Source organism: Petaurus breviceps, unplaced genomic scaffold (genome assembly GCF_028583685.1).
Source record: "Petaurus breviceps papuanus isolate PSGF00001 unplaced genomic scaffold, PetGlider_PUasm1.0 101, whole genome shotgun sequence".
Lineage (NCBI taxonomy): Eukaryota > Metazoa > Chordata > Mammalia > Diprotodontia > Petauridae > Petaurus > Petaurus breviceps.
In genome coordinates, this window is record NW_027185575.1 from 66,999 (window position 1) to 94,967 (window position 27,969).

General features: G+C 53.7%; 1 protein-coding gene across 3 annotated transcripts in view; it reads right to left on the bottom strand.

Annotated features, from left to right (window-relative positions):
- LOC138157115 (nuclear receptor corepressor 2-like) overlaps positions 1 to 27,969 on the bottom strand; it is a 219,162-nt gene that overhangs the window by 59,011 nt on the left and 132,182 nt on the right. For all 3 annotated transcript variants that reach the window (XM_069082791.1, XM_069082716.1, XM_069082639.1), the window contains exons 4-5: positions 24,680 to 24,851; positions 3,462 to 3,641 (exon numbers count right to left, since the gene is read on the bottom strand). In XM_069082791.1, the coding sequence (XP_068938892.1) occupies positions 3,462 to 3,641; positions 24,680 to 24,851 (352 nt within the window). The remainder of the gene's footprint in view (positions 1 to 3,461; positions 3,642 to 24,679; positions 24,852 to 27,969) is intronic.

Genomic DNA, 27,969 nt, shown 5'->3' on the forward strand with positions numbered 1-27,969 from the left:
AGAGAGAGAGAGAGAGAGAGAGAGAGAGAGAGAGAGAGAGAAAGAGAAAGAGAGGAGAGGGGTTAGAGAGAGAGAGAGTGAGAGAAAGAGAGACAGAAGGGAGTGTGTGTGAGACAGAGAGGAGGGAGGGATGGGGGGAGAGACAGTGAGAGAGAGAGAGAGAGAGAGAGAGAGAGAGAGAGAGAGAGAGAGAGAGAGAGAGAGTGTGTGTGTGTGTGTCTGGAGGAGGGAATTCTTGGTTCAGTTCCCAGAAATTAATGTGCTCCAATTGTCCTTCCTTACCACAGGAGTGAGGGGGAAGGGGAGGGGGCCCTAGCTGGAGGAGAGACTACTCACAAGAACAGAAAACAGCCCCTGAATGAAAAAGGGAAACAGCTGCCCAGTGGGGGGGTCAGGAAAGCCAAGCCTCCAGCTTTGCAGGCCCCCTCCCCACAACCTCAGGCTCCACCAGGCCAGCCCTGGCCAACCAATCCCATTGAGAGTCTCCCTGGCCATCCTGAAAGCTCAGCACCAGGCCTGCCTACAAATGGATTTAATTATGGAAGGGGGCCTCCCAGGGACAGAAGAGTGGAGGGAGGAGGGCAGCAAGGATGGGGAGGGGGAGAGGGGAATAATGGGGCCCTTGTGTGCTCCAGGAGGCTCCAAGAGCGGGGTGTTTCTTATTTGTGACTTTCCCTCACAGGGCATTTTTCCTCTTCTCGTTTTTAAGAGTTGATGGGCCACGGTCGGACAGAATGTTCTCAGCCCAGAACCCCCAGCTTGGTTTCTGCATGTGTGATTGTGCATGCATTTTGAACCCTCTCTCTGGAGCTCTGTCAGAAAAGAGAGAAAGAAACCAGATGCGAGAGGCTGCTGCTGCCTCCCCACCCTTCTCCTCCCTGGCCCTTTGAAGTCTGGGGAGGGAGGCAGGGGCAGAGGCCACAAAGACCAGGCAAGCTCCTTTTCCCTTCCGTCAAATGAGGGCCCAGAGGCCGGCTCTGGATCTCATGACTCCGCCGTCCCAGGCACAACCTCCCTGGGCCTACCTCGGTTTTCCTATCTGTAAACCAGAGGCCTGTGATTCCAAAGCAAACGGAAGACTGGCTATCTGTGGGTGGCAGGCCAGGAATCTCACGGCCACCTGATGAAAGGAGGCCCCTGGGTGCCCCTCCTTATTAACCACCCTAGTTATCTGAGTATATCTCATGTGCCCTGAGGTGCCAAGCTCCAGACTCGGGGGAAGGCCCTGGCAGGGAGAGGGGCCAGTCTCAGATCCACACCTTGCTCCATGCAGGGCCTTGAACAAGTGACTCCCCTTCATCAAGTCTCAGTTTCCTGCTCTGTCAAAAAAGTGTCCAGAGTCCCTGTTCCAAGAACCAGCCCTGCTCTGGCACAGCTCAGCCCTAGAACATTCCTAGTCTGGACATCCTAGGTTCTAAGGACTTTTCCTCCCAGTCTTGACATGCTGCACTTGGAGAACGTCTCTCCTGGCTCCAAGGTTCTAGGTTCTAAATTGCTTCCTGGCCCTGACACTGTTCCAGGGGCCCCCATAGCTCTGGCATTTTATGGTTCTGTGAAACACTCTTTCCAGGAGGGCAATTTTAGCTGTCCTGACTGAGGCAGAGGCCAGAAAAGCTGCCTCTCAGAATGGACACATCCCGTCCTCTGTCTATCCCTGACACCGCAGGCATCTTATGCCTTTGTACCTAAAACTCGGTCTCCTCATCTGTGAAATGGGCCAAGAGCTAAGAGAAACAGGAGAGGGAGAGAAAGGGAAAAGGAGAGGGAGAAAGGAAAATTGAGGGAGGGGGAGGGAGATAAAGAGAGGGACCCAAAGAAAGAGAGAGAAGAAAGGTTCAGACAGAGGCAGAGAGGAGGGAAAGGGGACGGGGGGGGGGGAAGCAGAGAAGGGAAGAAGAGAGGGAGAGGGGCCACTGACCTCCCACCCCCAAACAGGAGATGCTGGGAAGCGGCATCTCTCCCCCAGGTCAGCCTTGATCCTAAGAAAGCTGGAAAGGTGGTACAATGACCTTCCCAGGACTGGGATATCTGAGCTGTGGAGGCAGAGGAGACATCCAGGACAGCTCAGGTCAGGAGGTGCAGGGGGCAGTGCTGGGGCTGGAGGAGGGGACTGCCACACAGGGCCATACGCTAATCCCTGCCTCTCCAGCATTCTCTGCTTCCTCTCCCCTAAAATGACCCAGAACCCCCAGATGTCCCTTCTAGCTCTGTGTATAACCCTGGGAACCCCACTGTGCCTCATTGTCTTCATCTGTAAAACATAGTACACTATGTCCATGGGGCTGTGCAGGAGATGTGAGAGGAAACCGGGCTGGGCCCAGGACAGGGTGGGGACAGCTCACTGTGCAGACTCCCACAGACGCAGAACCACACCACACTTCTCCCACAGCCAGCAGCCCCTCCATTCTCCTCCAGGTCCCAGGAGGGGCCCAACGTGGAGGTTCAGAGCCTTGTACACTCAGGCCCACCAAGGGCCTGTCTCAGCCTGCCTCCCTCCTCTGGTGTCTAATCGGACCAGATGTTACCGTCACATCCGTCCAGAGGCCATCACACAGGCATCATGCACATGGCCTGGCAGACAGCTGTTCCATAAATCTCCCTTTTTCCCCCCAGTCCCACATCGCCTAAGCTCCTTTGATACCTCTGTGGAAAAAAAAAGGCAGACAAAAGCAGGTGTCTGGGATTAATTAAATGGTGGAGCAGAAAACCATTAAGCTCTCTGGGAAAGAGGATCCTGGAAGGCTCCGAGGGCTCGGCCTGTCCTGGACCCAGTGTTCCAGACACAGACCAGCTGTTCTGCAGGCCCAGAGATGGAGCCTGAGGAGCTGGAGCCCAGGCCACGGCTTTCCTGCCCTGTATCCTGGCTGTCCTGGGCGCACCAACCACTAGGGCCCTTCTCTTCTGCCAAGGCCTCCAGCCTGGTGTGGACCGGACTTGGTATTCAGGGTCTCCAACTGCTCTCTCACTGTTTCAAGAATGGGCATACTGGCTTGGTTGGGGCCTGAGAAGAGGGGATGTCAGGGCTGGGAGGGGCCTGAGAAGAGGGGATGTCAGGGCTGGGAGGGGCCTCAGAACAACGGATGTCAGGGCTGGGAGGGGCCTGAGAAGAGGGGATGTCAGAGCTGGGAGGGGGCTTAGAACAGGGGATGTCAGGGCTGGGAGGGGCCTTAGAACAGTGGATGTCAGAGATGGGAGGGGCCTCAGAACAGGGGATGTCAGAGCTGGGAGGCCCTTAGAACACAGAACTTCGAACATCCAGACCTACCCCTTCATTTTACCAAAAGTAAACTGAGGCCCAGAGGGGAATGGGGCAGGGCTGGCCTAGTGTCTCAGTTCAAGCAAAGCCCTCTGAAGCACCACTGCCAGGAATTAAGGTGGGGCTGGGGGAGGGGGCCAGGAGTGGAGCCTGAGCAGGACAGCAGTCAGGGACACTCAGCCCTGAGGCCTGGAGAGCCCATTACCTGCTTCTTCTTCAGCTTGGAGATCTGCTGCTCCACCATGGTGATCTCTCTGTCCACACGGTCCATGTTCTGGATCAGCTCCTCCTTGGACAGCCGGGGTGGCAGGAGATCCAGCTCTGACTCAGGATGGGTGGGGCTCACCGGCGACACAGGCTCCAGCTTGCCGGTGAGGCCTCGGTCCTGCCAGAGAGGAAACAGAAGCAGGGAGGTCAGCTGAGGCCAGTCAAGTGCTCCCCTTCCAGTGGGGGAAATTGAGGCCTAGAGAGGTGAAGGGAACTTCCCGAGGTCACCCAGGCAGGACTCGAACCCAAGGCTTCTAACTGAAAAGGCTGGTGTACCTCCCCCTCTATGGCACCTGGTCTAGACACCAAGGCCTATAGTCTTGAGGCTCCCGCCTTGTGCTATGGGAGGCAGCTCCCCAGAAGGTCACTGCTGAGCAAGCTGGCCGGACTCCTTCTGGCAAGGCCACCCCTCTCAAACCTCTGCCCCTGCCCCACTGGCCACCAAGGGAGGAGGAGGGAGGACACCTGGTACCATCCTCACTGCTGCTGGCGACAAGAATCATGATGCATGCACATGTCTGACACTCCAAGGTTTAAAGTCACATCACGGGGTGGCCAGGTGGTGGAGCAAGTAAGAGCGCCGGCCCCGGAGTCCGGAGACCTGGGATTGAATTGGGCCTCAGATACTCGGCACCCACACAAAATAACTGGCCATGTACCTTGGGCAAGTTACTTAACCCCAACTGCTTTAAAAAATAAAAAAATTAAAGTCACATCACACCATGTCCATAAGCATTCATTAAGGACCCACTGTCTGTCCTGAACACACGTGAGAAAGAGCATAGGCAAGGACAGCCTCTGCTCTCCAGGAGCCTCTGTGCGAAGGAGTGGGGAGGTGGCCAGGAGGGGCCCGCAGAGCCGAGAGCAGGGCGAAGACCTGCGTGCCTGGCACCATTCTCCCCTGTGTCACCACACACACACACACACACACACACACAGCTAGCATCCCCATTTTACAGACTGGTTGACTGAGGTCCCAGAGCCTTCTGCAGGGTGGCCTGCCCAGGGCCACAACAAGAGAGAATAGAGGACAGGGTCCAGGGCTCCTTCTGTGCCCCCGCGCTGCCCCCCGCCTCCCTGCGCCTCCGCCTGCACCCCTGCGCTGTCATCTGTGCCCCTGTGTCCAACACATGTTCTTCAGTGTCCACCATGTGCCAGGCCCTGTGCCTACACAGACAAAAATGAGGCAGCCCCCCGAGGAGCATTCTGGGATGAAACATGCACACACACATTAAAAATACTGAATATTAAGAGCGATAAATAGTAGCCGGCATTTAAGGCTGGCCGAGCACTCTCGAAATACGATCTCATGTGACCCTCATAACAAGTCGGTGGCTCTTCTCGTCCCCATTTTACAGATGAGACCAGGCCTAGAGAGGGGAAGGGACTCGGCACCAGGGCCACGCAGCCTGTGAGTGTCCACGGGCGAGCCCCACCTCAGATCTGCCTGACTCTAGCCCTGAGCTCTATCCACTAACAAAACAGACAAAATAGGGATCGAGCCAGAATCCGGAGGAGAGAGGGAAGCACCACAACAGGGGCCACACGAGGAGCCTCTCCTTGGAGAGGACTCAGAGCAGCAGGGATGAGGGAGGAAAGCCCTGGGAGTGAGGCATAGCCTGGGCAAAGGTGTGGAGACAAGAGATGACTCCCCTGCCGTGCTCCTTCTCCCTCCTCCACAATGCCTCACACCCAACCCCCCAGGAAGACCCCAGTCACACTTTCTGAGTGGACAGGGCAGGTGGCAAGGTGAAGGGATTCAATCCAAGTCACCGAGGTGGTAAAGGGCAAAGACAGCTGCTGATCCAGGCCCTGGAGGCAACACTGAGCACTGTGGCCAGCTCACAGCCGGTGCTTCATAAACGCTTAGTGGTTCAATCGTGTACCATGTGCAAACCCCAATATGTGTATATGACTACCATGCAATACAAGGAAGCAATATGGCGCCATGCCCTCGAGGAGCCTACAGCTTAACAGAGAACAGACCAGGAACACAAGGGTGCCAGCTAGAATGGAAGCTGGGGAGAGGCTGGGGAGATCCCTGTCCATACAGGAAGGGCATGGACAGATGAATGCTGAGGGAAGTGCCAGGCATGACATACAGGGGGCACAGAGAGGTTGCCCATCACCTTGGGGACTTCTGGCACTCTGGGGCTGGGGTGCCCTCCCCATCAGACTGTGGCCCACTCCCCGATATCCCCTGCCCGATGCTACCAACACAAAGCCTGGCATCCTGCAGGATGAGCCACCTCTTGATTAGTGAGCCTTCCCCCAATCTCATCCTCTGCCCTGCCTCTTGGGGGGCACCTGGTGAGGGCAGAGGGAACTGGAGGGAGTGCCTGCAGGTAACCTGAGCCCCTGCCCCAAGCGTGGGGCAGCTGCTCCTCTAAGGGTGGAGGAAACAAGCTGGGGTTCACACCAACCCCTCAGGCCCTCCTACACAGCAGTTGGTCACAGGACGACATAAGGTTGGCATTCTTTTCCAGGACCAACTGGCGTTCCCAGAGTCTTCCAAGAGCCCCAGCCTGGCTGTGGGTGGCATCCTGCGACTCCCTCCCTCCCCTGCCCCTCTCTGGACCCTGCTGATGACAGGTGGGTGCCCCCTCCTCCCCCAGTCCCCGGCCCCATCAGCCTGGAAGGCAAAAGCCATCAATGACCCCAGTGAGGATCTGGGCATGATTTCCTGCGCAGATGCTGACATGGTGAGTGGCTTACCCGCGGGCAAGCTGTGTTGGCACCAGCCCCAGGGTGGCAGGCACCAGAGAGGTTTCTGGGATGAATGGGAAATCCCTGCCAACTCCCGTCTGCCACTTGGTTATCATCCACAGATCATTGCCAGGCTCCCCTGCCTGGTCAAGGACACGGTGCCAACCTCCTGACCCCTATTCTCCCTGGCAGAGCATGGATTTCAATTTATGTCTCCTTTGGCTTCCTTTTACCTAGCTGGGAAATGGGACTAAGCAAGCACAGTAGTGAGGCAGGTGGAGAGGGGGTGGGGATGGGGGAATATTTGGAAATCCTTCAAATGAAATCTAGAGCAACCAAATCATGTCCAGGAGTAAAAACAGGTCAGATTCAGAGAAGATGGGGAAGGGTTTGAAACAAAGAAGAATGAACAGATAATAACTTAGATGCCTGGGGGAAAAAGTGGGAGACAGCACTAAGAAAGAAAGGGCTTAGACCCTGGGCCCAGGGAAGAAAAGAAGAGGGCCCTGGGCATGGGATGCTTGAGGCTAAGGACTGCCCTTCGCTCTGGAGAACAGGGAAATACAGTAGTCACAAGGTCAGAGCCCAGAAGACAAGGAGGAGGGAGTCAGGTGCTAGGCACGCTCCCCGTCTTGGGAAGAGGGAGCATGGCTGAGGAGAGGGGGGAGTCCCGGTCCTGGAACAGCCCATAAGCTCGCAGGAAAGGCAAGAAACAATACATGAGTACTCCAAGACTGTTGACAAAGGAATGCTGGCTTGTACGGCTGGGGAAGGAAAGAGAGCTCCACTGTGTCCAGACCAAGTCACCAAAGCCAGACGGGAGGGGGATTCGGGGCAGGTGCTCAGTCCGTCAACAGAAATGGAACAAGCGAAACCAATGGCCACGAACTGGGTGACACTGAGTACTCTGGGGAATGTGAACAGAACGCTGCGGTGTCATCAGAAACAGCGACTACGAAGAACTGAGAAGGGTCTTATGAACTGATGCAAAGCAAAATAAGGACAGCCACGAAACTACCATGTGTACAGCCTGCCCACACGTGGCGACCGTAACTATAAAGAAAGGAGACACGGTGTAGCGTGATGTTTAGCACAATGATGGGGAAGAGTTAAGAAAATGCATCTCCCTGCCTTCTTTGCAGAAACAGGGGACACAGACTTCGTGTGTGCTGCTTTTACTTAACTGCTTTGTCCTGATTTACTAGATACGGAAGTCAGGAAATGAACATTTGGAAACGAAGCGATGTAAAAAAAAAAAATTTTAAGGTTTCAAAAATAAGATATAAAAAAATTTAAGATAAGGATGGTACAGAGTAGCTGAAACTTCCTTTGTTTGGAGGAGTTGACCGACCATGGTAGATAGCCTGAAAGATAAGTGCTCAGCCTGGCACAGCTTTGACAGAATGATCTCCTTGGAGTCCCACCACACCCCAGCAAGCTATGTCTGGTATGAAGGCTGTAGGAGAAGAGATGGAACAAGTTCAGAGACTTAACCAGTTGGTTGGGATGACGGAAAGAGAAAAAGCACGTGGATGTGGAGCCAGAGGACCCGGGTTCCGAACTCAGCTCAGCCCTCATGACCTCTGTTATCACCTTGCAGAAAATGATTTCCTTCTCTGAGCACCTGCTTCCTTATCTGTGAAGACAAGCAGAATAAATTATCTCCTAGGTCTGATTCTTAATGCAAGAAGGGATTCGAACCCAAGACTCTAGTGACTCCACGTCTAGCATTTTCTCTCCCATGCTGCCTCCTTCTGCAATGAAGAATATAAGCTCTAGGAGGGTTCCCCCACCTCCATCACGTACCCACCCCACCAGAGTACCCAGCACGGTAGCAGACAACCCAGGAACCTCGTGTGGTGGCAGACTGAGAGGAATCTGATGACAATGATGTCTGTCCATTGAAGGAGGATTCTCCCGTGGTTTTCAAAGTATGGTCTGGGGACCATACCAAGATGTTTTACTTTCTAGCAACACTGATAGACAGAACCTCATTAAACAAAAGCCCTTTGGCAGGGTCCCGGATAATGAGAGTAAAATGCTCACAAGACCAAATGGTTTCTGGCATGCATTCCAAACCAAACCCCTAACACGTCACAAATGTCTCCTCTCCAGTCCCTGACGCCCTCATTCTCTACCCCAGCCCTTTCCAGACAACCAAAGTCAATGCCTTAAGTGTCTCCCACCAAGTCGAAACCAAAAGATCTCCAGCTTGACTAGCAGCAGGGCTTTGGGGCCTTTGGGGAGGTCAAATCAGAAGGACTTACAACTGGGAAGAGAAATGGGCCTCCCTCCAGGAGACTGTGCTCAGACCGCCACGGAGTCATTAGGGCAAATTTCTCCAGAAGAAAATGCCAAAGAGCCTTCGTCAGAGAGGCTTAACTCACCCCATGACCCCATGCCCACTGACCACGATTCAGTGTCCAGTGGGACCGCCCTTGGCAGACTCAGGACAGAACATCGTTCCTGACAGAACCAACAACAATGCCCAACAACTGAGAGCTGATAAAGTCCCTTCCTGAGAATTCTTCCCTGGCCACGTCCCTCACACTGCCTGGCCCCTGCCCAGCAAAAAGCAGGGTCAAAAAAGGCAGAATCAAGTGAGAACACAAGAGATCCAAGTTGTCTGGTCTACTCCTCCTCAGAGCCAACAAATCATAGGTGCCATCCCCAGCAAGCTGCAGACTGCCGTCCTGTGCTTCAGAGAACCTTGCAAGTAAGTGAAATGAGTTACCAGCTCACAACGAACAGCGTGACTAGACTCACAGACTGACTATCCAAAAGGGAAAAATGTAAGGTTCTCACAGCTACTTTATGTAGCTAACAATTAAAATTCATTCACTTAAAGCTGCAAGGGACCTTAGATATCACCCAGGTCAACGCCCTCATTGTACAGATGAGGAAACTGAGACCTAATGAGGTTAAACGGCTTATTTACCTAAAGTTCAAAAGGCAGTTAAGTAGCAAAGCTGAAACTCAAACCTCAGCCCTCTAACTCCAAATTCAGTGGTCAGAGCACAGGACAGAACCATACCTGGTGAGAGGGATGGCTCCCCTCACAACCTGCATGTTGCAAAAAGGGGCCTCAAAGGGAAACACAATTCAAGGAGTCAATGAGACAGAAATCAGGGCAGAAAAAGCCACATCTAAAACACCACCCAAAGTTCAGAAACCATCAGCCCACTCACCCTGGAGGACAAACTCTTCTTCCAGGGTCTTACTCCCTAAGTAATGCAAATGAGGTCATTCCTGCTACACTTAGACACCAGAGGCACAAAGACCGCTCTTCCCAGAATTCCTGGGGGCTCACTAGGTCAGCCCAGCTGTGGTCTCCTTCACCAGATGTTTCCATGAGGGAGGGCCAATTACGAAAATGCTGCAGCCCAGGCAAGTTGAGAAACCAAAAACACATTCCTAGAACAAATTGCCAATTCTGCAGCGAGGTCCCCAAAGCCTTGGCTGCCTCTTCCTGCTCCCACACATCTCTTCTGCCAGCCAGCGCTCCCCTCTCGGCCCCTCCATCTGGCCCCTCCCAGACACTGGGAGAGCTGGGCCCATGAGGCAGCTTGGAGGAATCAGTGAAACTCACAGAAAAGCTAAAAGGAAAAAAAAAAAACTAATGATTCATGCTGGAAAAAAAAAAAAAAAGGAGGGAGGACAAAGTGATGGGTCGGGAAAGGGCAGAGAGATAGACACGCCCACTTCATTAGGAAAGAAAAATAAATGAATCATCTCAAAGCAGCTCCTTATTTTAGAATCCAAGAGAAAAAGAAAAGAGACAAAGGGAAGGTTCCCAGACCCCACAGGCTCACAAGATCACAGCTTCGAGAGCCGCTAGGGGCCCTGGACTAGAGCCTGGCAGGGAGGGAAGAAGCATTTAGTGCTGATCCATGATGCTGAGCTGTTATCTCACTGGACCTTCACAACAACCCTGGGAGGCAGGTGTTAGTTACAGCTGAGGAAACTGAGGAAATCAGGTTCAATGACTTGCCCATGGTCATACAGCTAGTAAGGCTGGATCTGAAGTCAGGTCTCCCTTACTCCAGGCCAGGCTCTCTATCCACTTTGCCCCTAGGAGTACAAAGGACAAGCTTGACCCAAATAAGAAATATGAGAAGACGCCTCCCCCAGCTCCTGTGCAGAGGCTGGAGGGGATCCCCACAAGCATGGCCCGGCACACAGAACCTCAGGGGGTTTTTCAATGTGTGTTGATCTATTTTTGTCTCTTCTTTTTAAACAGTTCTTCACTCTATGGGAAGGTTTTCTTACAGGGTGATGGGGAGGAGAGTCTTAGGGAGAAACTCAGACATATAAATTCCTAAAAGGAAGAGAAAAAGCCACTTCCCAGGAGTCAGGCTGCCAAGGCACAGCCCACTCTAGTCCTCCCCAGGTCCAAGCATACTGAAGTGCAGACCCATCTTTTAATATGAGAGACTTCCTGTCCACGGACTGATGGGGGGGGGGGGAGGGGGAAGGCGAGAGTCAGAACAGCTGTCTGAGGCTTTGGATAGCTGACCCTCCCCACAGCCAGCCATACACACCAGGCTCCTTCCAGCTAAACCCATGAAGCCAAGGCCTCCATCCCGCCCACCCCAGACCCAAAGCTGTCCACTCCCCTCAGCTGTCTGCCCTGAGCCATGCAGAGGGCCCTGGGGCAAGGGAACCCCAAAGAACCAGTCGTTCCCCAAGTGTCAGGTGTCCAGGCAGAGCCCCCGAAGAGAAGCAAATCCTAGGCATGAACCTGTAGTCACAGCCCACAGAAGAGGCCCTCGGCCCTCCCGCTTCAGGAAAGGAAAACAATTACTTCATTTCTCAAGGTGATCCTTTCCTGGTAATTACTTGGCTTCGTGTGATTTGTTTTTATAAGCCCTTATCAGCTACTGTAGTTCCTGTTTATCGCTGACCTTATTACTATGTGATTTGTGGGATAACCAGAGGGATCCTGGAGCAGGGGAGAGGTGAGCAGGGCGTGGGAGCTGAGGATGCCAGAGGAATGAGTGGGAGGGGAGGCAGTCCCCCAATAACAGCTAGGGCCAGCCAAGAAAACAATGCAGAGGTGGGGGGCAGCCCCCCAATAACAGCTGGGGCCAGCCAAGAAAACAACACAGAGCCAGAGGCAGGGGGGCCGGCCCCCCAATAACAGCTGGGGCCAGCCAAGAAAACAACGCAGAGCCAAAGGGGGGCAGTCCCCCCAAGCTCCTTTGGGGGGGAAGGGCCCTGTTGGCATCTGGCAGCCCCAGGAATAAACACCCCTGAGGCTCCCAAAGGGTTCTCTCCCCAAGCCCAGCGTGACTGCCACGTCTTGGCTGGAGAGCAGAAATGAAATAATTCTCCAGATGTCTCTGCTGTATCCCTCTGACAGGATGAGGGGCACAGAGCCCAAAAGAGGGGGAGAGCCCACGGGGCTCAGGGGATGCTGCCCCTCCCCCCCTTCCCCAGACAATAGGCAGAGCCTTAGCAGGCTTCCTGCCACACTCCCCACCCCCAACAAGAGAGTTCCTTGAAGGCAAAGCCTGCGTTTCCCGTTGTATCCCTGGCGCAGGGCCTGGCACTCAGCGGGCACTGAATACCCGTGTCTTGGGCTGGATGGGACCGCATGGTCATCCGGCCAACTTCAAAGTCAGAGAGGATTTTAGAGAGTTGGGAGGATCAGAGCCGAGGTCAGCTCCCAGGCCCAGGGCAGAGCTGAGATTTAAGATCAGGCCCCTCTCAGCCCTCTGTCCCTCAGCTGCGGCTCTGACGCTGACCTATGGGGGGCCATCGGGAGCCTCTGACCCTGTCCCAGAGCTTTATTCTGCACTGAAGAAGACCAGGTCTCAGAGTGGAGAAGGGACTGACCCAAGGTCCCACTCTGGGGCGGGGAGGGGGGGTACTGGAAGAATCAGAAATAAAACCCAGCAGTGCCTGGCATAATAAATGCTCCTTTCCTTCTTACCCACCAGCTCTGGGCTCCTTCCATTCTCCCATGTGTCCTACTTCTACCCCAAACTTTCAAATGGGGAGGGAAGGACTTGGAAAATTAACCCTTTAAAATTAGTCCTAAGACCCTCCACAGAACTGCTGAAAGGGGTTTCTCTGAAACGAAACCCACAAGAAACTGCAATGGCTCCCTATTATCTCCAAGAACAAAGTTAAATACACGTGTGTGACAATTAAAGCTCTCCCTAACTTGTCCCCTTGTCTTCTGTATGTGTGTGCGCACACGCATACATGTGTATGTGTGTAAGCTCCTTGAGAACAGGGACTCCTTTGGCTCTGTCTTTTTCTTTTCTTTTTTTTTTTTTTAAAGCAATTGGGGTTAAGTAACTTGCTCAAGGTTACACGGCCAGTTATTTCTGGGTGTGGTGCTGAGTATCTGAGCCCGGATTTGGTCCAGGTCATCCCAACACTGGAGCCGGTGCTCTTACTCGCTGAGCCACCTGGCCGCCCCTAAGCAATTGGCGTTAAGTAACTTGCTCAAGGTTACATGGCCAGGTGTTTCTGGGTGGGTGCTAAGTGTCTGAGCCCGGGATTCGATCTCCAGGTCTTCTCAACACTGGAGCCGGTGCTCTTACTCACTGTGCTACCTGGCCACCCCGGCTCTGTCTTTTTCTAGACACAAAGCAAGCCATCAGTAAATTAGAACTGGTGGACTGACCGACACAACTGTATTCATGTACCTGGAAAACTGTCCTGGGGAAGAGATCAGGCCAGTCCTGGGCCCCCAGGAGCAGAACCAGGCACCTTAAAGGCCGGAGTGGCCTGACTCAAAATCACCAACCGGAAGCCCATGAGGCCTGTGCTGGGCGGCCTCAGGAGGCTTACAGAACCAGCAGGCCTCTGCTGCAACCCTGTCCAACCCTGGGCTCAGGGGCCATCGGGTTGTCTTTCCTCCTATTCTCTCCCGAAAAGGAAGAAAAGGGAGCCAAAGGTACCCCTCTGGCTTCCCAGAGCCCAGCATCACCAGTTCAGAGAACAAGAAAATTATTAACTGGCAATAAACAAGCAGGCCTGCAAAAACGCTGGAATCATGTTTGAAACTAGCCCAGCCTCCAGCACAGCAGATCAGACTGGGCCTGTTGGAACAGATTAAACGCTCACCAAGGCAGGGACGGTCCCTCTAGGTATCTGTTACATCCCAGATAATTAGCTCAGAGAAAAGGTAGCTGGTTCTGCAGCCACACACATCAGGAATCAGCTCTCAATAATGACACCATGGGTTCCCATTTTCCACAGGCAACTTGGGGAAGTCCTGGGACAATAAAAAACACAGCACCCCAGTGGGCAAGAGACTGGGGAACTGGAGGGAGGCAGTGGGCAGGAGAGGGAAAAGAAGAGTAAGAGAAAGAAGGGGAGAGAAGGAAAAACAAAGACAGAGAAGAGACAGAGAGAGGAGAGAGACAGGGGAGGGGAGCGAACGGGAGCGCACACTCTTCTTCCTCTGGGGAACCTTCGGGCAAGTCCTGGACAAGGGTCTCCTTGACAGAGAAGAGCTCCCAAGTGACAACTCAGCCAGGAAAGGTAGGAGTGGTATTAGCTGTAAGAGGGAAGAGAAGCTAATGGGGGTGATTTGAAAGTCCCCAGATGATCAAACTCGAGGTGGGAGAAGCCAGGGAGGAGGCAGGCAGTGAGCAGTGATGGGAAAACAGATTTCTTGGAGATGCTGGGGTTTGCTGGAGGATGAGGATTGGGAGGGGAAAAAACCTTGGGTGAGGGGAGGGAGGGACAGTAAATTTATGAAGCACCTCTCCTAATAATCTCATTTATTTAAAAAATGTGTGTACATACACACACTCACACACTCTCTCTCTCTCTCTCACACACACACACACACACAGGCATCAAATACCCTCCTTTAGCATCATATTATCAGGGAGAGGAAATGAGATTTCTAAAGCCCCAGTAGAGAGATGCAGACCAAATCCCACTTGAGATGCACTTCAATGAACAGCTTTTCAAATGGAAATGTCACTCTTTGGAAACGTTTAAATTTCATCCTGCTTTCTATGTGGGGGGAAAAAGATGATTAGGAAAAAGAGCCTGGCTAGGAAAGGGAGGAGGAGGGAAGGCAGATCCTGGGCTGCAGGGGATCCAGGCCACAGGTCAAGGCCAAGGGAGCCCTTGGCCTGCCCCAACCTCGTCTCCGGCCCCCTCTGGGGAAAGGGGTTTGAGGAGAGGGCCCAGCTCCTGAGGGGGGCCCAGCCCAGGTGTGGAGCCGCAGCTTCGGACTGGACCTCACCACACCCCAGCCTGGCTCAGCTTCCCAGGCTCAAGAGGAAGGCAGAAGGGGGGCAGAGGAGGGTCAGGCAGGGGAGCCAGGGCCCACCTGCTAGGAGGCTGGATATTCCAGGTGCACGGCTCATTTCCAGAACTGGGATAAATGGAAAGAAAGGAACAGGTGCAGGAGGGAGATGAGACAACAAGGGCCTCTCTGACACCACGGGCTCTGGGGCGGCCAAAGCACAGGTCTCTCCTCCCTCCACGGCCAGGAACAGGCCCATTCACTGCTCCACCTCTCTGGGCCCCCTTCTTCGAGGGGAGGGGTCTCGGCCTGGGGCTCCCACTGGCAGTGCAGCTCAGAGTCCGTGCAGATGACCCTCGCGGCCCAAGCTCAGGCCCAACAGCGTCACCCCCACTCCATCACCTCAGGTGGCTCTGGGTGCCCCCAACACCAAACCCCAAATGCTCTGTTGGCTCCCCAAGTCCTTCCTAACCCGCCCCCTTCCAACTCCCCAGGCTTCTCACACCCTACATCTCCCACCTAGGCTGCCAGAGGCCCAGCAAGTAAAGACTGGAGTCAGGAAGACCTAAGTCCGAACCCAGCACAGGTGACCCTTAACTGCTGCCTCAGTTTCCTCAGGTAAAAGCGCCCGCCTCCCATTACTGTAAGAATCAGAAGGTATTGGTAAAATGGATGAATATTTGTAAAATGCTGAGCACAATTCTTGGGGTGTAGCAGGCACCCAAAAGACTAACATACAACCTTAGAATGTCGTCTGAGGATGACAGAAGGCTGGGTGATCTGTCCAGGGGCACACAGCTCTCACACCTGAACCCCAGGCCCTTCCTCCTATGCTCTGGGGCATATCAGAACTCAAAAGAGGGGGGAGAGAGGGCAAGAGGCTCACGCCCCAATTCTGAAGACGCAGCCCAGTGCCCAGGCAGGGCTCTCAGACGTGGGCTCAGCTCCCCTGGCAGGCGGGCGGCCCAGCCTCCTCTCATTAGCACAAGGAGAACCAGGCACACTGACCTCACCCAGAGCTGCAGCTGAGGATGGCCTGTTAATTAGCTAATGTACATAGCCACTTGGAAAAAGAGAGGCATTTTAATGTAATTGTTCAGCATCAGGACAGCAAGAGAAAGGGGGTGGGGAACAAATTAACCTAATATCCTGGCACTCTCACTCTGCACAAGGACACGCAGGCTTCTCAGGCCCTGCCCCATCCCCCTCCACCATAGCCCAATGCAGGCCCAGCCACACAACAGAGGCCAAGGTCTCCAGAGCACGCCTACATTCGGCCTTTATAGGACCAGGAGCAGACAGGAGAATGGGGCTCCTGCAACGCCCCCCCCCCCGTCACTGCCTCAGTTTCCCCATCTGAAATCTAGACCTCACTTAGTCTGAGAGTCTGAACCTGGGATTCCCAGAGGCAGAAAGTCCCTTCGCAGATAAAAGTCACCAATTAGCCTATAACTAGTGACTGTTCAGTTGCCCATGGCCACACCACCCATATGGGTCAGAGACAGGACTTTAAACCAAGGCTGACTCTGCAGATGATGAGTCATTCATCTGGGAGACAGACCGTGGAGTCAGGAAGACATGATACTAACTGGGTGACCCGGGGCAAATCACTTAACCCTGCTTGCCTCAGTTTCTGTATCTGTAAAATGGGAGTAATAATAAATGATGCCTCCCAGGGTTGTTTTAAGGGTCAAATGAGGACATGTAGGCAAAGTGCTGTAAAATACTAATGGTCAGCTATTATAAAATACAGGTCTGGAGCTGGAAGGGACCTCAGAGGCCACTCCTTCATTTCATAGATGAAGACACTGAGGCGAGGGCAGGAAAGGCAAAAAAATTGCCTGAGGTCACTCAGAGAGCTAGGCCTCCAAAGCCAGGGCTTCTCCCTCCAGACGGCCATCCTTCTGGAGCCCTGCCCACCAAGCCACAGAGGGGGTGCAATCTGCATCACTGGAGGGGCACTCCCACCATGAAAACCCCCAGCGGGCCATGTACATGTCAGGCAGCAATGTTAAAAACCTGTTTCCTTTCTTAACATTCCCAACCTAGTGCAGAGGGGCATTTTTTCCACAGAACCACATCTCCTACATTATAACATAGAGAAAATTATTGGGCAAATGGGATTCACTTGACAAATTAATTTCACAACCCAGCCTGCTGGCATGTGCTTGTGTTCAATAGAGAAGCGCTGAGGGGTGAGGCCTGGGGACGGGCTCAGAGCCCACCAGCACCAGCCTCATGAGCGCCCAGCTCCTACTGCTGCGATTCCCACCCTGGTCTGGGGCAAGCCCAGGCCTGGGACACTGCGCCCACCGGCTTCCTCCTGCACGCCATACACACCCTCCCCAGCTCTGGGGGCCAGGGATGACAGGAGGTAATGAGAGGCAGCATCTGAAAGCAAGCAGTAACAGCCTCCCTTCTGGGAGGACAGAGCTGATGAGACAGCCTGGCTTTGTGTGTGCAGCCGGCAGTGGGCGAGGAGGCCAGCCCAAGCCCTCCTCAGCCCTGATCAATAACAATGGCAGGGCTCAGAGGGTAGGGGGCTGTGGCACACACTCATGCACTTATACACACATGCACATGCACACACATACACACACACATGGACACATGTTCATACACATGCACTCACACACATGCACACCTGCACATACGTATGCACACTCACACATGTGCTCACACAGTCATACATATTAAATACACTCACATGCATGTGTACACCATGTGTGCACACATGTACATACACACATGCACACAGCTGGAGGAAAATTAATTGGGGGGCTGGGGGGGAAGCAAGGAAGGAAGGTGAATTCATGGGACTGGGGACTCAGAACCCAAGACCCCAGAGGCCATCTTGTCCAACCCCCTCCCTTTACACACAGGGAAACTGAGGCCCGTGGAAGTCAAGCACCCTAACACGGCCTCACAGACCTGGAGCTGGAAGGGCCGCCAAGCTCTCATTTCACAGACAAGGACACTGAGGCCCAGGGGGCTGACCTATGAAAGGCTCACAGACTCTAAGCCTTGAGTCCAGCCCCCCGACTTTACAGACGGGAGAGTAAGGCCCACGTGGAGCAGTGAGAGAGACAGCCCTGGAGGCCAGAGTCCCAGACAACAAAGCCAATACACTCTTTCCACTGAAGCCCCTTTTAGGGAGTGTTGGGCCATCCACACTGTTCAGACCCACTGAACCTGGAGCCCGGCTGAGGGGGAGGCTGCGCGGGATGGCCTGGGCACCTTGGGGTCACAGGTCTGGAGCCAGAGCAGCCCCTGGGCCATGAGAACAAACCCCCTTCTTACAGATGAGGAAGCTGAGGCCCAGAGAGGCCACAACAAGTCTGGGACACTGGGAGGGGACCTGGAAACCAAGGAGGGGCTTTCAAATTAACAAACAGCTCTGGCCTCTGCTAGGAGAGCAGACCCTCCTCAACAAAGGGGAAAAGAAGGAGGAAAATACCCAGGGAGCCTTGGAAAGAAGCACCCCAGGCCCCAGGCCCCAGCCTGACCCTGGAGCACTCAGGGGCCGCCAAGGCTGGTCCTCCATGGGCAGCAGGACACCGCTCTCAAGGACACCCTGAGGAAGAGGGCTCTGTCAGCAATGTGGGGGGGGCCAAGTGGCTGTGAGGCAGGGGATGGGGGGGAGAGGAGGGAGAAAGTGTTGGTGGTAGAAGGAGGGGACTGGGAGGGAGAGGGGCATACTGATGGGCACAGTGACCCTGGCCAAGTCTAGTCACCTCTCAGGGGCCAGTTACTGATCCGCCTTGACAGATACCAAAGCATTCCCTGTATTAACAGAGACACCACCATTGCCTCCAAAATGGGCCAGGCGCAGGAGAGACACTGAGAGAGCCCCAGCCGGCCCCTACCTGGGGGGTCTCCATTCTGCCGGGTGTGTACAGACCAGGAGGCTGCAGGGCCCCCAGAGGGGCAGGCTGGGGGGCCAGGAGCCACACTGGGAGCACAAGGCGGCGCTAGTTGCTTTCCCGGCCTGTGGACGCCAGTTGCCAAGCCCTGGGGAGACAGGATGTGCCCGAGCAGGGCAGGCCGGCTGAGGCAGGAGGCACAGAGAAGCCTGTCCTAAATCGCCCTTCCTGCTGGGGCAGCAGAGAGCCTGAGAGGCCCTCGGGGCTCTGCCACCCCCATATGCATGGAGCAGGGCTGCCTCCCCCACACCCTCCCTGGCACACATTGGGAGAGGGCGATGAGAGAGTGCCGGGAGCCCTGGGGAGGCGGGAGGGGGCACAGCAAGCCCGCCCCACCCCTCTGTCCTTAGACCAAGGTTAGGCTTCTTGTCTAAGGTCACACAGACAGCAGCTGGGAAAGCAGGACTGGAACCCAGGTCTGAGGCCCAGAGATGAGCACCCAGGAAACGCTTCCCCAGTATGTCTGTCTGTCTTCTCTGCAGTGACCTCAGCCCCATGGCATGGCCTGGCACGCCAGGGGAGCTGGGTGGGGATCCCAACTGGTAAGCCCTGCCTGGCTGTCACCAGCTCTCTGGACTCTCCTGTGAGTGCCCCGAGGCTAGTGAGCTTCAGCGCCCCCCTCCCTCCTGTCAGCATGCACTCCATGGGTGGCCCAGCGAGATGCCCAGCCTGGAGTAGGGGGGGCAGCTCCAGCACATCTGCATTTCAAAGCCCCTGGGCACCGCCCCTGTCTCACCGGGCAGGGGGAGAGGGCAGCTGCAGAACAGGCACCAGAGGGCTCCCCACACCCCACAGAAACAATCTGGACACCGGCCAGAGGCTGCAGGGAAGGACAAAGAAAGGCCTTCTATGGCTCGCTCCCCTCGACCCCTCCGGCCCACCTACCTGCTTCCCACTGCAGTCAGGCTGCGGGCCAGCCCAGCCCAAGCACCCAGAAAGAGCAGAGGAGGGACGGCTTGCTCCTGACTCACCCTCCCTCCTCCTCCTGACCTCCCCAACATCTGAAATCCGGATGTTTAAGACATGAGGGTGTCTCCTAGTCCTCTGCTCTAGAGAAACATGAAATAGCCAAACCATAGAATCAGAGCAGGAAAAGCCCTACATGTTACGGATGGGGAAACTGAGGCCCAGCGAAAAGGAAGTGACTTGCCCAAGGCCACACAAGTTGGGCTAGGAGAATTCGAACCCAAGTCCTGTGACTCCCTAGACACTGTTCTTTCCAGTGTACAAATGAGGGTACTCCCTCTGCTCCAGGCCCACTCTCCTCCTCTGCTCAAGCTACACAACACCCCCTCCCAGGCCTTTCTCTCCTAATACAGACTGTTTCCAATCCAAGGCTCAAGACAGCTGGCCAAACAATCCATCACCAGGTCACCCATAGCACAGTGATGAAACTATGAAGATTAAAATAATGATTCTCATTTACTAAGCACTTTAAGGTTTGCAAAGCCCCTCACATGTGTTTTAGAGCAAAGAAATGGAACTTTCAGGATGCTTATTAATTGGGGAGCAGCTGACCAAGTCCTGGTACATGCCTGTGAGGGAATACTCGTGTGCTGCAAGAAAGGATGGAAGGGAAGGTTTCAGAGAAACCTGGGAGGACTTGTATGAGCTGATGCAAAGTGAGGTGAGCAGAACCAGAACAGCTGACACTATAATAGCAACAACATTGTGAAAACTAAGTAAATAACAGATAACAAGCCCCCAGGGCTCTGAGAACTTAAGAACTCTGTGATCCAGAAAGAGACCAGCTGTGGTTTCTGACCTTCCGACAGAGAGACGATGGCCTTGGGGCCCAGGATGGGCTATGCAGAGGCAATGTGGGCACGTGTCCTGTTTGCCTGCACACATCTGGCACAAGACTTTCCTGTTTTCTCTTTACCCGCACCACAACCTGCCTCAAGGGGCCGGAGGAAACACACAGTCAGGACTTGAACCCAGGGCCTCTGATCCCAAATCCAACATTCTTTCTGTGCACCACTTGCATGCTCCTATCTCTTTCAGGGGACAAATCTAGTTATTATACTTTGACAGCAATTAGGTTTTAATGTTTTGCTGTTGTCCTTTCAATTTAGATTGCTGTAATCCATGGGCGCATGGTTTTCCTGTTTCTGCTTTTTTTTACCTTGCATCAGTTCATCTAAGTCTCCACACTTCTCTGTCATTATAATTCCTTGCAACACAGTAACACCCCATTTTACATATACTACACCTCAGTCACTCCCTAATCACTTGGGTCTGTATGACCCAAGAATAATAAAATCATATATGGGTCAATGCATATAGACATATTAGTCGCTTTCTTAGCATTAATTCCAAATTGCTTTCCAAAATTGCTGGCCCAATTCACAGCTCCACCAACAATGTATGAGTGTGGCTATCTTTTCGCAACCTCTCCAACATTGGTTATTTCCATGCTGTGTCACCTCTGCCAATTTGCCAGGTGTGAAATGTGGGAAATCTCAGACCTCAAGGTGCTTTTGGTGGAAAGACAAAATGGTGGAAGGAATGCAGGGTCAGCTCCCAAGGGCCTTGAGGCCAGCATCCCATATTTGGGATCCCTCAGAAGCTTAGACAAATATTGCAAGATTCTGTAAGGTTCACACTGACTTGAAGCAATTCCCTTCAACTCTACAAACATCACTTGTATTCCTGCTGCATACAAGGTCTCACCAAAGCTCCCCCCCACCAAGCCAGTCCAATCCCATCAAACAAGCATTTGTACAAGTTCCACTCACTGTGTGCCATGAACGGTGCGGGTGCTGAAGATATAAGGACCAAGCAACACACAATCCCTCCCTGTCCTCAAGGAGGTTACACTCTAGACAGGCCAATGGCTGGGCCAGAGGACAGGCTGAGTGACGGCCCAGCCAAACTGGAAGAGATGTAGCTATCACTGGGGTCCCACGGCAACACTGTCCACAAATGTAAAGGCTCTGGGATAGATGATAGGGACTCAGAAGTGGGGAGGAGGAGGAAGAAGAGGAAGGCAGGACTCCTACCCTCGGGGGTCTCATGTGCAACTCTCCCAAAGCGCCTAAAAAGGGCTACGGCCTAAAAGAAAGGGATAAGTCACAGGTAGTGGGGATTCAAGCCATCCCACGTTCTCTCCTCCCCAGTCTTTATACTGGAGGAAGTCGGGCTTGGAAAAAGGAGGGATATGCCCGGGGACAAAGAGATGCAATCTGTCCCAGTCAGGTCCAGAAGTCCGAACGCCTCCTATCCTAACCTGGCGTGCCAGCACACCATTCCTGCTAACAGGAGCTTTGGCCGCTCCTTCCAGGATCCTGCTGACCTTGGGCACCTGCGCCAACCATCAGGACAACCAACCCTGATGCCACCCCCACCCCAGTGCCTCAGCAAGGTCCTGGCATGGTCCCAGGATGGGGGAGCCAAGCCCTCATTTGACTGTCACATCAAGGCCTGGCAGGGCAGCGGGCAGGCCCGGCTGGCTAATGTCACCCATTCAGCCTTGGCCAGCTGCAGTCAACAGCCCTCCCGGGGCTGGCTCCTCACCCAGACAATGCCCTATTCCTTGAGAATCAAGGTCATAGCTGTTCTAGGGGCACAGCATCCAGCCTGCAAAAGTCTCTTTGTCTCACAAAGGAAGGGGGGCACCCCCAATCCCGGAAAGGCACCAGAGCCCTCAAGGTGGGGAGACAGGATGCTGGGGTGAATGGAGACAAACCAGAAATGCACCTCATCTGCCAAACACAACAGGCTCTAAACAAAGTCCAGAAAGAAAAGCATTCCAAATGCCCAGAGATGCACAGCACTGGCTCTGACCGACAGCCCTGCCACACAGAGACCCCTGGGCGGTCTCCCTGTCTGACCTCCCACCGGACCTGACCTCTCCCGGCTCTCCTTGTCTCCTCTCAGCCCATGTCATGTATCACAGGCCTAAAGGGATGGAAGGGGGGACCAGAAAGTCCGGAGCTATGAAAGCAAACTGGCCAACACAGATGGGTCAGCACAGAACCAGGATTCCACTGGGCCAAACACTCTCCCTTACACACCTTTCTAAAAGGTATCTGACCACTAGGGCCAGAAGGGACTCTGCAATCATCTCTTCCAACCCCAAAGTTTGACAGATGAGGAAACTGAGGACCATGGGCTGAAGTGACTTGAAGTTCTCTTAAGATTCAAACCCAGATCCTCTGACTCCAAATGCAGGAATTTCCACAAGGTTCCAGAGAAGGAAGTTCTTAACCGTTTTTGTTTCCAGGAACTCCCTTGGTAGATTGGTGAGGAAGCCAATGGACAGACCCCTTCTTAGAACCAGGAAGGAGGAAGTAAGTGCAAAGATGAGAGGAAAAGGTTCAGAAAGGAATCCAGACATACTGAAAGATCATTCTCCAAGCGTTTTTTTTAGAACACGTCCATGGAGCCCCTCCCCACAAGGGAGAGCACACAGCCTTCCCCCTCCCCACACACTTTGTCTCTCTGTCTCTCAGCCAAGAACAGGACGCCTCTCCAAGGGGATGTTTCCTGCCTGGTGTCCCCCAGCCCAGGGGCCTGAGCTAGGACTGGGGGCAGGGAGGGCAGGAGATGCCAGGCAAGCTCCCCAACTCTCCAATGATGAGCACTAAGGGGGAAGCAGCCTGGAATATCCACTTCTTTAACTGTGGCAAACATCAATTGGGGAGAGTTGGCACCTGAGAGGATCCCCATACTCACTGCTTGGGGGGCTGGGGACACACTGCACACCTGGAAGGTGGATAGACAAAAGGGGGGCATGACTGCAGTGGACCGACCCGGAGGTGCCTGTCCTCTCCAAAGGCCTCTTGCTCACATCGTCACTTGGTACCGTCAGAGGCAGTAATAGAAGCAAGACACATCCCCCTCTAAGCCTCAATTTCCCCTTCTGTAAAATGGGATTTGAAATAGTCCCCAGCCCTCGGGGAAAATAAAGTGAGAAGATGCACGTGAAATCCCCTCCTTTAAAATACCTTCCACATGAACACAACTAGTAACCTTCCTTCCCTAAGGACCCTATATATCCTATACTCCACATCCATATGTACATTTATTCACTGTAATAATAATGATAACACTGATAAAAATAACAACTAGTAAAAGTTTGCAAAGCACTTCACAAACATCATCGCACTGCTAACCTCACAACCACCCCAGGACGTACATACTCCTATTATCCCCATTTTATAGATGAGGAAAACTGAGGCCCAGAAGGGTTCCATTGACTTGGCCAGTCAGTTCGTGTCGGAGAGACAATCTGAACTCGTCTTCCTGTCTCCCGGGTCTAAGCACCAGCTGTGCCTAAGGCAGGTGGAAGGCTTTCCTCCCAGAGCACACACATCCAGACACGAGCGGACACGCGTGTGTCTGTACACCCGTGTGTGGACTTCCCCTCATGGAATGTAAGCTCCGGAGCACGGACTGTGTAACACCCTGGCGCGGCCCCTCCCTCTCTCAGCATGGTGCCCCGGCCCACGGAAGGCCTTTAGTGAGCACGTGCTGACTGAGTGATGGATTTGCTCAGCTTAAAGCTCCATATAAATGTCACCTATGATCACTGCTGCACATTCGATGCTCGGCCTGAGCCACTGCCGAGAACTGGCCAGAGGAGAACGTGACTGGTTTTTTTTCTGCCTTGAAGCTCTACAGTAAGTATTTACGTATATATTAAGCACACATACCCGCACACATATACATGCAGACATATATAGTGTGTGTGTGTGTGTGTGTGTGTGTGTGTGTGTGAGTGTGTGTGTGTGTGTGTGTGTGTGTGTGTGTGTGTGTGTGTGTAGTGGGGGGTGGTATAATTTTTTTTTAAAGCTCGTCTTCCCTCCTAATTCCACACAAGCAGAGGCTGGGTTCTCCTTTTTTAGTTTCTTCCTGAATTCAATATCAAAAGGATTTACTGAGTACCTACTATGTGCCAGGTATTATATTAGCCACAAGAGACAGAAAGAGAAAACTGAAAAGTCCCTTGTGCTTAAGCTTATACCCACCACACAGTAGGCGCTAAATAAATGCTTAAGAGATGGATGGATGGATGGATAGATGGACAGACAGACAAAAGGCTGGACACATGAATGAAAAGACAGATGACAAGAAAGATGAATGGACAGACGGATGGAAAGTCAGATGAAATGGTGGACGGATGAAATCCCAAGTACCCACAGGCTTCTAAGAAGCAGGGGACAGTCTGGGAAGCAGACGCCCCATCTAGAACCCCAGGAGGAGACCGCGCAGGCTGCCCGAGAGAGAAGGCCAGCAGGGCAGCAGAGGCAGCAGCAGGAGGCGGCAGCGAGGACCAGGGGTGGGGAAGGTTCTTCCTCTTACCTTGGAGAGGTCTTCGGTGCCCCCATGCTGGGCCAGCATGGGGGAGGGCCGAAGCAGCGGCTCCGGTAACAGCTCGAGCCGAGGTCTCTTAGTCTCGATGAATTCAATTTCAGATTTGCTCAGGTCAGGCAGGTAAGAATGGGACTCTGGCCGCAGGTGTAACTCCTGGGACCTGGGGTGGAGGAAGGACACAGGGCAGGTCAATGCCTTTGGAACTTTTCTGTAGCTCCTCTCACCTCAGAAGTGGGGAGCCAGGGGCCAAAACCCTGCTTAATTTTGTGATGCCAGTGTTTTTCATTTTTTTATTCTTTGTCATAAGGGGCAGCTTTGGGGGCTGAGGCAGGAGGGGGGCAGTGAAGGAGTACAATGTGAAATGGAGCTAACGTAAAAACAAAATGCATCCCTAAAAACACTTTTGTAATAGCCTCTTGCTGACCAGGCTCAAGAGACTCTCAAAAGGCAGGATCCGAGGCCACCAGAACACCCCAGTGACCATGTGAAAGTAAAGAGGGGAGACCCACCCTCCAAGCCCCTGTTGCCCACGCCACCGCCCCAACCAAACCAGCACCTCTGGTGCAGGGGCAAGAGGAAGATGTGGGGACTGAGAGTAGGGCCCATCCCACCTACTATCAGTGCGTCTGGCCAGACCTCTTATTATCCCCATTTTACAGAGGAGGAAATGGAGGCAGGCAGAGGGGAAGTGACTTGCTCAGGGTCACCCAGCCGGGATGTATCTAAGGCAGGATTCAAATTCAGGTCTCTTGACTCCAAGACACAAATCACTCAAAATGTCTTCTATTTCCTTTTGCGTGTCCCTCCCCTGAAACACGCACACATATGCACATGCGTGCGTGCACGCACACGCACACACGCACACGCACACACACACACACACACACACACACACATACACACAGCTGGCACTTGAAGCCTTACTACCCCGATACCCTGAAAAGGCCGCTTATGCCTTGTGTGATCACCCTCATGACAGCTATGGAAGACAGCGCCAGTAACAATATCCCGTTTCACAGACAAGGACACTGAGGCAGAGAGCCAGTAAATGGCGCCCAGAGTAGCAAAGCCCCAAACAGACCCTGGGCCCTCCCTCCCTGGCCTCTGGAACATCAGAGCTCAGACTGCCACACCTGCGTGCTGTCTCCCAGCCTGAGTGTCAGCTCTGACGTGCATCAGAGCTGAGAGGCAGAAAGCCACCCCAGGTCCCCCCGGGTCCCCAGGTCCCCATACTCCCCCAGCCTGCCCCGCCCTCCTAGAGCCCCAAGCCAGGCACTTCAGCAATCAGAGCAGGGAGGGGGACCCCAGGGAAGGCCGGCTCTGACATGATCGCTGACACCTCCATGGCACTTTCAAACTTGCAAAGGGCTTTACCAACATCCCCTTTTCCAAAGGACTGGACCTAGGCGCCACCCTGGCTGAGAGACCCTGCATGACTCCCCGAGACTCTCTGGGCCCACCAAGGGAGGGAACCAACAAGATGGCCCCTCTGCCCACGCCGAGGCCAGATCAAGGTCCCTCTTACACAAAGGCTACCCAGAGAGGTAGCCCGGTGTGGAGCCTGGCAGAGGGGCACCCGTCCAGGCCTCGTGCCGGGCCCCAGGAGCCAGCAACTCGAGCAGCACCCCAGCCCCTCTGAGAAGCCCTGGCTGGGCCCAAGAAGGCCCCTCACTCTAGATCCAAGGCCCAGGCTTCCCCCTTGGGGTGCCAAGGCCTGGTCACCTCAAAATCCAGCAAAGGCCAGTCCCCTGGTTGCTTCTGCCCATCCTCCACCTCCAAAGGACTCAGAAGTCCATCATTACCTTCCGGACTGGAGATGTATCATAAGAAGTGCTTTGAGAGGAGGTCAGAGGACCTGGGTTCAAATGCCTCAGCAAGTCCCTCTGCCTTTCTGAGCCTCAGGGCCTTCATCTGTAATATGAGGGAGAGCTTGGGGTGCCCGCCACACAGTGGCCAGGACCCAGTGGTTTTGTTGCCCAGCCTCCTCTCTGGACTTGGAAGCAGGGGCTGGAGCAGCATGAGGAGGCTACCCCTCTCCCCCCAAGAGAACTTTATTTGGACATTTTTTGTTTGAGATTGAAGAGATGCACCCCAATGTACTTTGTGTTTGTTCAAGGCCCTGTAGCCACTTTGGTAACAAATGTTTGGTGAGGAAAGAGTGGTGAATGCTAATTCAAATGTAATTTGCCTGTGCTATGGGCGTGAAAGATCTTGGGGTCGAATGTTATAGGAATTTGAATTTTTAAGATCTTCCCTGTCCCTAGGTTAAGTGCACCAGGAGCTTGTGGTGGGAGGCTTGTTTTTCAGGAAGGCCCACACCTTGGTGCTTTGTGACTGGGCAGTGGGTCAAGAGGGTTGTGATACTCTCTGAGCCAGGAGAAGGCTATATATACCCTGATGTGAGATTTTGCTTTGGGGCTCACTTTGAGAAGTGTTGTGTGAGTTGATCAGATGAGACTGGGCGGCCATTGAGAGCCCCCCGGCTTTGAAAACCCAGACGCTGATGCTTCCCTCTCTGGTAACTGACTAGGTAAAGATGTAATGGTTGGACAGTTGGAGGCCTGTCTGCTTGATCTGTTTTTTCTGTTTTCTTGTAACTTCTGTCTGTATACTCTGAAGTTCAGGGTGCTGACTTTCCCCTGAACAAGGTAAATGATATGTCTGACTGGTTAAAGCAAGACTGTTAACCCATTTTGAGTTGCTTTCCTTTAGAAAAGCAGATCAAAGGACCTGTATTGGCAGCCACCCTGGGGATGCTGGGGTGCTTGCTGCTACACCAAACTTCTACATAGAGAAACCAGGCCCCAGCCTCGGAATCCCAGCATGCTGCCGGCAGTGTCGCACATATGCACACACACACACATATATGCAGAGTGGGTTGACCACCTTCATCCAGCGATCTCCAGTGCCTCCCGACTCCTTCTAGGATCAGAGACTCCTTTGTCCAGCATTTCGGGCAGCAGGCAGGGAAGGAAGTGGACAGAGAGCCAGGCCCCAAGTCAGGAAGCCCCCGTGCCAATACAGCCTCAGATATTGCCTAGCTGTGGCTCTGGGCAAATCACCAAGCCCCTCAAAGCCTCAGTATTCTCATCTGTAAAATGGGGACAGTAACAGTCCCAACCCCCCAGGGTCAGTGTGAAGCTCAAACAAGGGAAGACCTGAGACATACTCCACACACAGTAGGTGCTACAGCACCTAGCCTCATCAGACACCACACCAGGCCCACCCAGAGGGCCTTTTTGCTCCCTACGTGTGCTACTCACTCCATGTCCCACCTG